The sequence below is a fragment of the Pelophylax lessonae genome (genome assembly GCF_965119305.1).
Source record: "Pelophylax lessonae genome assembly, chromosome: 7".
NCBI classification, from domain to species: domain Eukaryota; kingdom Metazoa; phylum Chordata; class Amphibia; order Anura; family Ranidae; genus Pelophylax; species Pelophylax lessonae.
This window is the reverse complement of record NC_138774.1, coordinates 249,100,871-249,114,808: the sequence shown is the minus strand read 5'-3', so window position 1 is coordinate 249,114,808 and position 13,938 is coordinate 249,100,871. Positions and strand designations below refer to the sequence as shown.

At 44.4% G+C, this 13,938-nt stretch overlaps 1 protein-coding gene across 2 annotated transcripts in view; it reads right to left on the bottom strand.

Annotated features, from left to right (window-relative positions):
- The window catches only part of RABEPK (Rab9 effector protein with kelch motifs), a 222,849-nt gene that overhangs the window by 160,444 nt on the left and 48,467 nt on the right, over positions 1-13,938 (bottom strand). For both annotated transcript variants that reach the window (XM_082264338.1, XM_082264339.1), the window contains exon 3: positions 8,637-8,794. In XM_082264338.1, coding sequence (XP_082120464.1) covers positions 8,637-8,794 — 158 coding nt within the window. The remainder of the gene's footprint in view (positions 1-8,636; positions 8,795-13,938) is intronic.

Genomic DNA, 13,938 nt, shown 5'->3' with positions numbered 1-13,938 from the left:
CTGTGTACTACAGTAGCAGGGCAGCAGATCAGTCCAAGCAGTAGGCAGAAGCATAGTCGGTAAAACAGGCCAGGGTCAGTTCATGTGGAAGCAGTCCAATTGGTAAACAGAGGCACAGTTGAAAAACAGGCCAGGGTCAGTTGAGGTGGAAGGAAGTGGCATGGTTATTTGAGGAAGCATGGAGAATGGTCACCACAGATGATAAAAATAGGGAAATGGTTAAAAATATGGACTAATATTTCAGGGATGTAGGATAACGTCAGAAGCATTCTCCAATGCATAGGCCGGATAAGGAGGGACACTGGAGACAATGGTAGCTTAGTATCTCTTCGAACTCTCCTTTTGCTGCATACGTGACATCTATTTTGGCGTCTTCGGCCTGCTTTAGATGGTGGAATGCTGTCCAGTAAGTGGCGCTCATGAAGTTGGCTAACAGCATCAGAGCAAAGTTTTTCTGGGGGGGGTCTTTGCTAATAGACGAGGCATGCCACCATTTCTTTGATTCATTTTAGGAAGGGGGTGGGGCTTTCCGTGGATTTAGTGTAGATCTATCTATTTATATCTATATCTATCTATCTATCTATATATACAGTGGGTACGGAAAATATTCAGACCCCCTTAAATTTTTCACTCTTTGTTATATTGCAGCCATTTGCTAAAATCATTTAAGTTCATTCTTCTTCCTCATGAATGTACACATAGCACCCCATACTGACAGAAAAAAACCTAGAATTGTTGACATTGTTGCAGATTTATTAAAAAAGAAAAACTGAAATATCGCATGGTCCTAAGTATTCAGACCCTTTGCTCAGTATTTAGTAGAAGCCCCCTTTTGATCTAATACAGCCAGGAGTCTTTTTGGGAAAGATGCAACAAGTCTTTCACACCTGGATTTGGGGATCCTCTGCCATTCCTCCTTGCAGGTCCTCTCCAGTTCTGTCAGGTTGGATGGTAAACGTTGGTGGACAGCCATTTTTAGGTCTCTCCAGAGATGCTCAATTGGGTTTAAGTCAGGGCTCTGGCTGGGCCATTCAAGAACAGTCACGGAGTTGTTGTGAAGCCACTCCTTCGTTATTTTAGCTGTGTGCTTAGGGTCATTGTCTTGTTGGCAGGTAAACCTTCGGCCCAGTCTGAGGTCCAGAGCACTCTGGAGAAGGTTTTTGTCCAGGATATCCCTGTACTTGGCCGCATTCATCTTTCCCTCGATTGCAACCAGTCGTCCTGTCCCTGCAGCTGAAAAACACCCCCACAGCATGATGCTGCCACCACCATGCTTCACTGTTGGTACTGTATTGGACAGGTGATGAGCAGTGCCTGGTTTTCTCCACACATACCGCTTAGAATTAAGGCCAAAAAGTTCTATTTTGGTCTCATCAGACCAGAGAATCTTATTTCTCACCATCTTGGAGTCCTTCAGGTGTTTTTTAGCAAACTCCATGCGGGCTTTCATGTGTCTTACACTGAGGAGAGGCTTCCGTCGGGCCACTCTGCCATAAAGCCCCGACTGGTGGAGGGCTGCAGTGATGGTTGACTTTCTACAACTTTCTCCCATCTCCTGACTGCATCTCTGGAGCTCAGCCACAGTGATCTTTGGGTTCTTCTTTACCTCTCTCACCAAGGCTCTTCTCCCCCGATAGCTCAGTTTGGCCGGACGGCCAGCTCTAGGAAGGGTTCTGGTCGTCCCAAACGTCTTCCATTTGAGGATTATGGAGGCCACTGTGCTCTTAGGAACCTTAAGTGCAGCAGAAATCTTTTTGTAACCTTGGCCAGATCTGTGCCTTGCCACAGTTCTGTCTCTGAGCTCTTCAGGCAATTCCTTTGACCTCATGATTCTCATTTGCTCTGACATGCATTGTGATCTGGAAGGTCTTATATAGACAGGTGTGTGGCTTTCCTAATCAAGTCCAATCAGTATAATCAAACACAGCTGGACTCAAATGAAGGTGTAGAACCATCTCAAGGATGATCAGAAGAAATGGAAAGCACTTGAGTTAAATATATGAGTGTCACAGCAAAGGGTCTGAATACTTAGGACCATGTGATATTTCAGTTTTTCTTTTTTAATAAATCTGCAACAATGTCAACAATTCTGTGTTTTTCTGTCAGTATGGGGTGCTATGTGTACATTCATGAGGAAGAAGAATGAACTTAAATGATTTTAGCAAATGGCTGCAATATAACAAAGAGTGAAAAATTTAAGGGGGTCTGAATACTTTCCGTACCCACTGTATGTATATATATATATATATATATATATATATATATATATATATATATATATATATATACACACACACACACACACACACACACACACACACACAGTCAGGTCCATACATATTGGGACATAGACACAATTCTAATCTTTTTGGCTCTATACATCACCACAATGGATTTAAAATTAGGTGTGCTTTAACTGCAGACTTTCAGCTTTAATTTAAGGGTATTTACATCCAAATCAGGTGAACGGTATAGGAATTACAACAGTTTGTATATGTGCCTCCCTCTTTTTAAGGGACCAAAAGTAATGGGACAGATTAACAATCACAAATCAAACTTTCACTTTTTAATACTTGGTTGCAAATCCTTTGCAGTCAATTACAGCCTGAAGTCTGGAACGCATAGACATCACCAGATGCTGGGTTTAGTCCCTGGTGATGCTCTGCCAGGCCTCTACTGCAACTGTCTTCAGTTCCTGCTTGTTCTTGGGGCATTTTCCCTTCAGTTTTGATAAGTATATATAAGTTCAGATAATATTGCCCGACACACTTCAGAATTCATCCTGCTGCTTTTGTCAGCAGTCACATCATCAATAAATACAAGAGAACCAGTTCCATTGGCAGCCATACATGCCCTCGCCATGACACTACCACCCCTATGCTTCACTGATGAGGTGGTATGCTTTGGATCATGAATAGTCCCTTTCCTTCTCCAGACTCTTCTCTTCCCATCACTCTGGTACAAGTTGATCTTGGTCTCATCTGTCCATAGGATGTTGTTCCAGAACTGTGAAGGCTTTTTTAGATGTTGTTTGGCAAACTCTAATCTGGCCTTCCTGTTTTTGAGGCTCACCAATGGTTTATATCTTGTGGTGAACCCTCTGTATTCACTCTGGTGAAGTATTCTCTTGATTGTTGACTTTGACACACATACACCTACCTCCTGGAGAGTGTTCTTGATCTGGCCAACTGTTGTGAAGGGTGTTTTCTTCACCAGGTAAAGAATTCTTCGTCATCCACCACAATTGTTTTCCGTGGTCTTCCGGGTCTTTTGGTGTTGCTGAGGTCACCGGTGCGTTCTTTCTTTTTAAGGATGTTCCAAACAGTTGATTTGGCAACACCTAATGTTTTTGCTATCTCTGATGGGTTTGTTTTGTTTTTTTCAGCCTAATGATGGCTTGCTTCACTGATAGTGACAGCTCTTTGGATCTCATATTGAGAGTTGACCACAACAGATTCCAAGCACACTTGAAATGAACTCTGAACCTTTTATCTGCTCCTTGTAAATGGGATAATGTGGGCATAACACAAACCTGAGCAGCCAATTGTCTCATTACTTTTGGTCCCTTAAAAAGTGGAAGGCACATATACAAACTGTTGTAATTCCTACACCTTTCACCTGATTTGGATGTACATATCCTCAAATTAAAGCTGAAAGTCTGCAATTAAAGCACATCTTATTTTTTTCATTTCAAATCCATTTTGGTGGTGTATAGAGCCAAAAAGATTAGAATTGTGTAGATGTCCCAATATTTATGGACCTGACTATATATATATATATATATATATATATATATATATATATATATATATATATATATATATATATATATATATATATATATATATATATATATATATATATATATATATATACACACACACAAACACACACACACACAGTAAATGGGCAAATAAAAAACATCAGTCACAATTTCTTGTACCAGAAACGGGACCTCCTTGTCGACAAATAGGGCTGAAGCATTTGGTCATTGAAATCCACCCCCCCCCCCCCATGTAAAGATTAGATTCTTGGAGGCATGTTGGTTTTTGAATGGGACCACGTCTTTCGGGAATCTCGACACTGGTGTCATTATGGATAATGGCCAGCATGCCTTTCCTTCCACCTCAAGGCCAGCACTTCTTCGTTTCTCAGAGTTGCTTACCCCCCCCCCCCCCCCATCGCATTTTTTTGTTCACCAATGCTTGTGGGAAGCCCTTCCTGTTCTTTCTAAAGGTTCCGTTCACCAATGCTTGTGGGAAGCCCTTCCTGTTCTTTCTGGAGGTTTCGCAGGCCGGGGTTTTTGCACAGTGTAGGTGTCTGAAAGATGGAATGCTAGCATTATAGTTATCCAGGTATATGTGATAACCTTTTTGAAGCAGTGGGTATGCCAGGTCCCATATGATTTTTTTCAGTTGTGCCTATGTAGGTCGGGCACTCAGGGGGCTGGTGCAGGGAATCTTACTTCTTAAATCTTACAGGACTAAAAAACAGACCTAATGAAGAAAACCTCATTTACAGTTTGTATGGCTGAATTCACATCGCACAGACATCGCATGTGATCTGCACAGCAATGTGGTGTAAATCACATGCAATGTCTGTCATTGCACAAATGTGAACCCAACCTAAATCAGGTGTGAGGAGGCAACAATGTGCCCAGTGATCTTTGACTGCTCCCATGTTGTTCAGTTAGATCGCCACCTCTGTAAAGGTTGCCTACCCCTAGTTTAGAGAAATAAAAGGTGCAAAACAAGAGGTAAAATTAGTTAGCTATATATTGTTGTGTTTGTCTTGTAATGCAGTGGAGGGGAAAGTAGGGCTAGATCACTATATAGCAAGGATCCCCAACCCCTGGGCGCAGGCCGGTACTGGTCTGTGGCCTGTTGATAAGCAGGCCGCCGCACAGCAGGAGGTAAGTGGCGACCGTGGTCTGTGAGACTTTAAATATTAACAAGCAGGTAATCATCTGTTGGTTAACATGATATGTTTGGCAGCTTCTGCCCTCCATCCTGATCTGCAGTTCCTCCCGCCCCTGCCCTGCTGATAGGATCACATCAGTGGCCAGACAGGAGACCTGGTAAAACAGACACAGGCTGATACCTTCTGCAGGGCAGATGCAGTTAAGACTCTGCAGGGGAGGCAAATATTGGAAGGGGCACTGTGTAGGAGCTGAAGGGGGAGGCAGAGAGGAAAGGTGGGGCAATGACTGCAAGGAGGATTGTGATGGGGGGCCAGGACCGCAAGAGGCACTATAATGGGGGAGGGGGGCATGAATGCATGGGGCACTGTGATTGGGGGGCATTACTGCAAGCGGCACCGTGATGGAGGGCTGCATGACTGCAAGAGGCACTGTCATGTGGGGGAGGGCACATGACACAAGGGTCACTGTGATGGGGGGGGGGGATTAATGCAGGGGAACTGGAATGGGGGAGGCATGAATGCAAGAGACACCGTGATTGGGGGGGCTAGGACTTCAAGGGGCACTGTGATGGGGGGGGGGGGGGGGGAGTTTAGATTTTTAGAGGCACTGTGATATAAAGGGGACTGCACTGTAATCCTTGAGTGTGGGGCAGCTTTAAAGAGGGAACTGTGATGTAAAGGGGGACTGTGAACACGGATATACAGTTATGCTCATAAGTTTACATACCCTGGCAGAATTTGTGATTTCTTGGCCATTTTTCCGAGAATATGAATGATAACACCAAAACCTTTCTTTCTTTCACTCATGGTTAGTGTTTGGCTGAAGCCATTTGTTATCAATAAACTGTGTTTACTCTTTTTAAATGATAATGACAACAGAAACTACCCAAATGACCCTGATTAAAAGTCTACATACCCTGGTGATGTGTGTGTGTGTGTATATATATATATATATACACACACATGTATAAATGGTCAATGAGTTTCTGGACTCCTGACAGACCCTTGCATCTTTCATCCAGTGCTGCACTGACGTTTCTGGATTCGGAGTCATGGGGAAAGCAAAAGAATCGTCAAAGGATCTGTGGGAAAAGGTAGTTGAACTGTATAAAACAGTAAAGGGATAAAAAGATATCCAAGAAATTGAGGATGCCAATGAGCAGTGTTCAAACTCTATTTAAGAAGTGGAAAATGATGGGTTCTGTTAAAACCAAACCACGATCAGGTAGACCAACTAATATTTCAGCCACAACTGCCAGGATGCAAAGAAAAACCCACAAATAACTTCCGGTGAAATACAGGACTCTGAAAACATGTGGTGTGGCTGTTTCAAGATGCACAATAAGGAGGCACTTGAAGAAAGATGGGCTGCATGGTCGAGTCGCCAGAAGAAAGCCATTACTACGCAAAAAAACTGCCACAAAGTATCCCGCTTACAATAGGCCAAACAGCACAGAGACAAGCCTCAAACCTTTTGGCACAAAGTCATTTGGAGTGATGAGACCAAAATTGAGCTTCTTGGCCACAACCATACAAGCTATATTTGGAGAGAAGTCAACAAGGCCAATGATGAAAGGTACACTCCTACTGTGAAACACGGAGGTGGATTGCTGATGTTTTGGGAATGTGTGAGCTACAAAAGGCACAGGAAATTTGGTCAGAATTGATGGCAAGATGAATGCAGTATGTTATCAAAAACTACTGGAGGAAAATTTGCATTCATCAGCCTGGAAGCTGCATATGGGACGTACTTGGACATTCAAACATGACAATGATCCTAAACACAAGGCCAAGTCGGCCTGTCATTGGCTACAGCAGAATAAAGTGAAGGTTCTGGAGTGGCCATCTCAGTTTCCTGACCTCAATATCATTGAGCCACTCTGGGGAAGATCCACAAATACCACAAGAATCTTCAAGCTGTCATTGATGTTAAAGGGGGCAATACACGGTATTAAGAACTGGGGTATGTAAACTTTTGATCAGGGTCATTTGAGTAGTTTCCGTTGTCATTATGATTTAAAAAGAGTAAACACAGTTGATAATAAATGGCTTCAGCCAAACACTAACCATGAGTGAAAGAAAGGTTTTTGTGTTATCATTCATATTCTCTGAAAAATGGCCAAGAAATTATAAATTATGCCAGGGTATGTAAACTTATGAGCACAACTGTAAAGGGGAGTTGTGAAACTCTGTGTTAGGAGGGGGTGTCACGTCCTCAGCTCTGAGGGGTTCATGCTGGAATTTGCAGTCCTTCACTTTTAGAAGTTCATACCTCCCAAAAGTAATGGACTTCAAGTCCCAGCATGAACCCCTGAGATCTAAGGATCAATGCAGCGTCACCAGTGCCCATCAGAGCAGCCTCCTCAGTGCATATCAATGCAGCCTCAGCAGTGTCCATTAATGGAGCATCACCAGTGCCCATTAGCTCAGCCTCATCAGTGCTCATCAATGCACCCTCACCAGTGGCCATCGCTGTTGGTCCTGCAGGCCGCTGACCTGTAAGGTTTGCTGGGAGCTAGCTATGGCCTGTGGGTCCTGCTGGCCTCTGGTCTGTAGGTTCTGCTGGGAGCTGGCCATGGCCAGTGGGCCACAGGCCATGGCCAGCTACCAGCAGGACCTACAGGCCAGCAGGACTCAGTGGCCAGCAGGACCACCAGGCCATGTCCCCTGCACCCAGCAGGACCACCAGGCCATGTCCCCTGCACCCAGCAGGACCAACAGGTCATGTCCCCTGCACCCAGCAGGACCAACAGGTCATGTCCCCTGCACCCAGCAGGACCAACAGGTCATGTCCCCTGCACCCAGCAGGACCAACAAGTCATGTCCCCTGCACCCAGCAGGACCAACAAGTCATGTCCCCTGCACCCAGCAGGACCAACAAGTCATGTTCCCTGCACCCAGCAGGACCAACAGGCCATGTCCCCTGCACCCAGCAGGACCAACAGGCCATGGCCAGCATCCAGCAGGACCAACAGGCCATTGCCAGCAGGACCCACAGGCCATGGCCAGCTTCCAGCAGGGCCCAACTCCCAGAATGCAGCGTGGCAGTAACACAGCTAATTGGCGGCCGCCTCAGCCGATTTCCTGCACACAAAAACAAAAGAAATGTCAGCAGACATCGGTCGTTTTAATTATAAGTTAGGCGGCCTGGGAGGAAATCTCCACCCTGCCCCGCGGCCCAACCCCTGGTTCTGCAATTGCCAGCGGCCCGCGGGCCGTAGTTTGGGGACCCCTGTAAAAGAATATAGTAGGTTTTCTGAAGAGGTGTTTGAACATTTCAAAAGCTGGAGAGTACCAAACTATGTATAGAAGTGGATTTCAAAAAAGTAGAAAGGCTTGTATAAAGCTGTGAGGACAACAGCATGGGATTGTAGCTAGTTTGCACAAAACAACAAGTTGTGTTCGGACTGATCCTGCCTGTGGCAACAACAGGATCACGTGAAGCCTATTTTTCTTTTTGCTGTGGAGTCGCTATGTCACTGGCCAGCCTAGCGGGATGTTGCTCTTCCATTAGCATGTAAGATTTTGCAGCATTCCAAGATAGAAAGGGAGTGACTTTATGGGGTAAACCTGTCACCAGCGGCATAATTGCCTGTCTAGCATGGCCTTTAGTCTCTGGGGCTGGAGATGACAAAAAAAACGTTAACACAGATAATGCTACTAACCAAAACATCATATGCATTTAAAAATAAACATAAGTCATTTGTAATAAATACCTAGATTTATAATGTGAGCATCAGAGAAGCAGCAACCAGGATCAGCTCCACCAACAATAACTATTGTTCCTTTCCCACTGTCTTCATCTGCAGGTAAATATATGCATGTCTGACCAACCCGTGGACTTGGAGCAGTTCCACCAGGTTCAAAAGCATACCTACAAGACAAAATAACTATGTTAAAATGGTGCAGGCAGGTGCAAAAACAGCCAGACAAACTGTGCAGTAACAAGCAAAAAAAATTGCTGCACTATGTATGATGGTAAGAATACAAGTGATGAGAAGGAAACATTGTGTTTTAAACACTTGCCGCAAAATCATGTACCTGTGCATCATTTTGCTGAAGTGGTTGTACCAGGATGATATGCAGCTGCAGGCATCACGCCATTTTTGAATTTTTAGAGCCGACGGTCGGCTTTCTTGTAATGACAACCAATGTGGCTAAGCAGGCTCAGCTGTAATTACAAGCAGCGGGAGGGGACATCCGGGCTCTTCCGTCCCACTGGGAGACCCAAGCCACCAGCCAACATGTCTGCCAGCTGGCCAGAGATTTGAGCAAAGCGGGAATTGCCTTTGATCGGGTCTCTGATGTAGCAACCCGGAAACATTGTCACGTCCGGTTTACTTGGCAGCCAATGGCTGATCCTGGCGTTTTGAATACTTTCAAGTGCAGAGGAGGGGTTTGAGGTCTTTTAGACCCTAGATTCCTCCCATAAAGAGTACCGGTCATTGCCTATTACTGTCACAAGGGATGTTTACATTCCTTGTGACAGCAATAAAAGTGATCAGATTTTTTTTTTTCAAAGGGACAAAGTGCCCCATCCCTCCGTGCTCGCGCGCCAAAGCAAACGCATACGTTAGTTGCGCCCACAAATGTACACACCACACATGTAAAGTATCGGCACGATTGTTAGAGTGAAAGCAATAATTCTAGCATACTAGGAAACCATTAAAAATGTTTAAAGTGTCGTCTACCGGGATTTTTAAGTACTGTAGTTTGTGGCCATTCCACAAGTGTGCAATTTTAAACCGTGACATATCCACAAGATAGGTCTCTTATTAAATTACTCCAAGGAGTCTTGCAAGCATTAGGATATTTAATGGACAGCCTGTTCCTTCCCCACCTTCCACTTCTCCTTCACTGGTACTCAGAGTGTGATGAAACTCAGTAAAAAATAAAGGAAGAGGGATCTAGTGCTCTCAGTATGGATACTTTATTAAATTAGCAAAGAAGGAAACACACTTACATTTGCCGACACTTCAGACAGTGCGGGCTACGAACAGCTGATAGTAACTCCGTGGCAGAACCTCCCTGGGTCTGATGTTCACCGAGTAGTACAGGGGAGGAGCCTACTCGGTGAACGTCAGACCCAGGGAGGTTCTGCCACGGAGTTACTGGAGGAGCCTACTCTGTGAAGTGCCAGCAAATGTAAGTGTGTGTTTCCTTCTTTGCTAATTTAATAAAGTATCCATACTGAGAGCACTAGATCCCTCTTCTATTTTTTACTGAGTTTCATCACACTCAGAGTACCAGTGAAGGAGAAGTGGAAGGTGGGGAAGGAACAGGCTGTCCATTAAATATCCTAATGCTTGCAAGACTCCTTGGAGTCAAACCTTGAGGTGAGCTGCTAATCTTGCACCAATCACTGGGAGCACTTGGTTTAAGTGTGGAGCATTATTGTACCTGTAACACATTGGATCACGGATGGAGATATCCTAATATTTTTTTTATTAAGATTACGTTTGGGACTCCCTCTTTTTGATCACTTTACTATAGCACTTGGACATTTTTTATTTGCACTGGTTTAGTTGCATTTGCACTTTGCATTTATATTGGAGCATTCCAGTATATTTGTATATGGTGACTTATGTTTATACACAGTTTTTACTGATTTATAGGTTTTTTATTAATTTACCTTTATTGATTCTGATCACTTGGCGCAGCAATATTGATTTATCCGCATTTAAATGTTGCACATGAATGTTGGTATGTAATCTATGCAGATAAATGTCCATGGCTTTATGAGCCATAAAACCTGTTTGGTCTGGATCAATGATCGTGGGGAATGCCCCCTGGGGTCTCAGGGCCAAGAGTTTGGTCAATATTTTGAAATCATTATTCAATAATGTAATTGGTCCGTATGAGGCGCATAAGGAGGGATCTTTTGGCTGCATATGGATAAGGATTATATGTGCCCCTCTTAACCAAGCAATGAGTAAAAAGGTCAGCTAAAATAGGGGCCAAAACTTTACAGTGGGTCTTGTAAAATTAGATTGGGAGAACGTCTGGCCGGGGGGCCTTTACGGCCCGGAATGACTGAATGGCCAGTGTTATCTGCTCCGGAGTGATGGGACATACCAAGGCCTGCCTTTCTTGATCAGTCAACCAGCCCAGGGCCACCCGATCCAACAGGGGAGCTAGTGACCGGGGATTAAAATTCTGCGGGAGAGTAGAGGTATATGCGGAATGATAATAATGGGCAAAGGTCTCTAAGATGTTGTCACTTGAAGAGACACTCCCTCCCCAGGAAGCTGGATCTCAGAAATGGAGGTAAGAGGCTTGTTATTTTTAGCCAGTAGGCTAGAAGGTGACCATTCTTGTCAAAAAAGGATTGCTTAGTCCTATATTGCTCTAGGCGGGTGCAGGTTAGTTACTTTGGGCTGTCTGTAAAAGGGTGAAGCTGTCTGCGTCTGGATTACTATTGTATACTTGCGATTGATCAGACGCCCCCCCCCCCCCGTGGCTCCTATTAATTGCCGAGATAGTGAAAATATATTGGCCCCTGGTAAAAGCCTTAAAAGGCGTCTCAACTAGTCTCTGGAGAGGAGGTTCCCCAAATGTGTTCCCAGTAATCCGAGAATTTAGGAGGCATATTGTCAACTATCTCCAGATGAGAGATCCAATGTGAGGCCAAGCGCCATAAAGACGCATTACGGGAGGCCGAAGTGTGTATCTTTAATTCAAGTGGTGCATGATCAGATAACCCACTAGGCCAATATGCGGCCTCCTGGATCTCAGACAACAAGGAGGGGTTGACAAATGAAAGGTCGATACGCGAGGACGTTTTAAAGGTGGTGGAAAAATAAGAGTATTTGCAAGTGGTTGGGTGCTTCCACCGCCAGGCCTCGGTGAGACCAGCCATCCGCACCCAAGACAGGAGGTCACCAGAGCTGTATTTGTTCTGGGTCAGTCTATCCAAGTCAGGCGACAGAATTGCATTAAGTTCACCTATAATTAGTAATTTGGCTGGGCAGTAACCGGCTGTCCTCTCCAAAATGTTCACCTATAATTAGTAATTTGGCTGGGCAGTAACCGGCTGTCCTCTCCAAAGGCTCAGTCCTAGGACCAACCTTGTTCAATTTATTCATAAACAGCATTGAGGACGGGATCAGTAGTTTGATATCAGTTTTTGCAGATGACACAAAATTAGGCAGGGCAATAACAGCACAGCATGAAGCAGATATCCTACAGAATGACCTGGACAAAATAACGGAGTGGGCAACGACTTGGCAAATGAGGTTTAACGTGGAGAAGTGTAAGGTTCTGCACTTGGGGACTAGAAACATAAAAGCACAATACACGTTAGGAGGGGAACCCGTGGGGGAATCAAAAATGGAGAAGGATCTGGGAGTCTTGGTTGATGATAGACTAGGCAACAGCATGCAATGTCAAGCGGCAGCTGCCAAGGCTAGCAGAATATTAGCATGCATAAAGAAAGGGATGTATTCCAGAGATAAGACTATAATCCTTCCACTTTATAAAACTCTGATCCGACCGCATCTGGAGTATTCTGTCCAGTTCTGGTCGCCAGTCCTCAGAAGGGATGTGTTGGAGCTGGAGAGGGTCCAGAGAAGGGCAACTAAACTAATTAGGGGATTGGAGGACCTTGATTATGAGGAGCGTCTGCAATCGCTTGATTTATTCTCCCTGGAGAAGAGACGCCTGAGGGGGGACATGATAGCAATTTTTAAATATCTCAATGGGGATCTAGGCTTAGAAAAATAGCTGTTCAGTCGAAGGGATTGCATGAGGACTCGGGGGCATACAATGCGATTAGAGGAGAAGCGTTTTAACCTCAGGCAACGTGGGGGGTTCTTTACTGTTAGGGCTACAAGATTGTGGAATTCTCTACCACAAGAGGTGGTTTCTGCGGGTAGTATGGTGGCTTTCAAAAGACTATTAGATGTACATCTCAAGGATCAGAACATTCAGGGGTATGTGAGATGATTACAGCCACACACACCTACACAGGTTGAACTGGATGGACTATTGTCTTTATTCAACCTCACCTACTATGTAACTATGTAAAAATGACCCTAAGAACCTCCATGTAGAAGGGTGGGGGAATATATACCGCAGGCTTCGACAAATCCCGGGCGCCAGGTCGCATTTGCGACTAGAATTAGCGACCTGGCGCCTGGGGTGCCCTGCTTGAGCTGTCCTGTCCCTTTTGCGCCCCCCACCTCCTCTTCGAGTTCACGGACTTCCACGCCGTCCAGAAATTTAGTCCCCGGCTTTTCGGCCTTCTTCTGTGAGATGAGAAGCTAGGGGAACTGGCGCCCTCTTGTGGTGGCCGGGAGTAATGCATGTTCTCAATGCCTTTTCTTCTCCTTCCAAAGAGGAGAAGAGAGGGAAGTTTTTTAAGGCTTCATCTCTCTGTCCAGTTACCTTTGCTTAAAGGTAAGTGGACAGGGAGTGCGGTTATTATTATTAATTTATTTTTTAAATGTAAAAAAAATAATAATTTTTTCTTTTTTTTTTTTTAATTATTAAAGAAAAAAAAAAAAAAAAAATGTGTTCTTTTTTTTTTTCTTCAATTCTTATTAAAAAAAAAAATATATATATAAATATATATATATATCTTTTTTTTTTTTCCTCATCGCCGTGCCACAGCCAAAGGCCCCTTTCACACGGGCTGTCTGATCAGGTCCGCCTGTCAGTTTTTCAGGCAGACCTGATCGGACCGTTCAGTCTCCTCTATGGAGCGGTAATCTGCCGCCATCTGACCCTGCCCGCCAAAAACAGACGGATGGTGGTTCTATTTTCTATCCATCCCGTGGATCCGATCAGATGGCATCGGATGGAAAGAGACAGACAGTCTGTTTCCATCCAATTGCGCTATATAGGAGAGTGGGGTTCTAGTCGTATTTATGTGTAAATTTAGTATCAGTTTTATTAAATAAAGCTTGGTTGTTAGTTTAAAAAAAAAAAAAAACTGGCTCCTAACTTTTTTAGCTGGCTCCTAGATTTCAGGCAAATTTGTCAAGCCCTGATATACCGCCACTATGACATACTGTACAC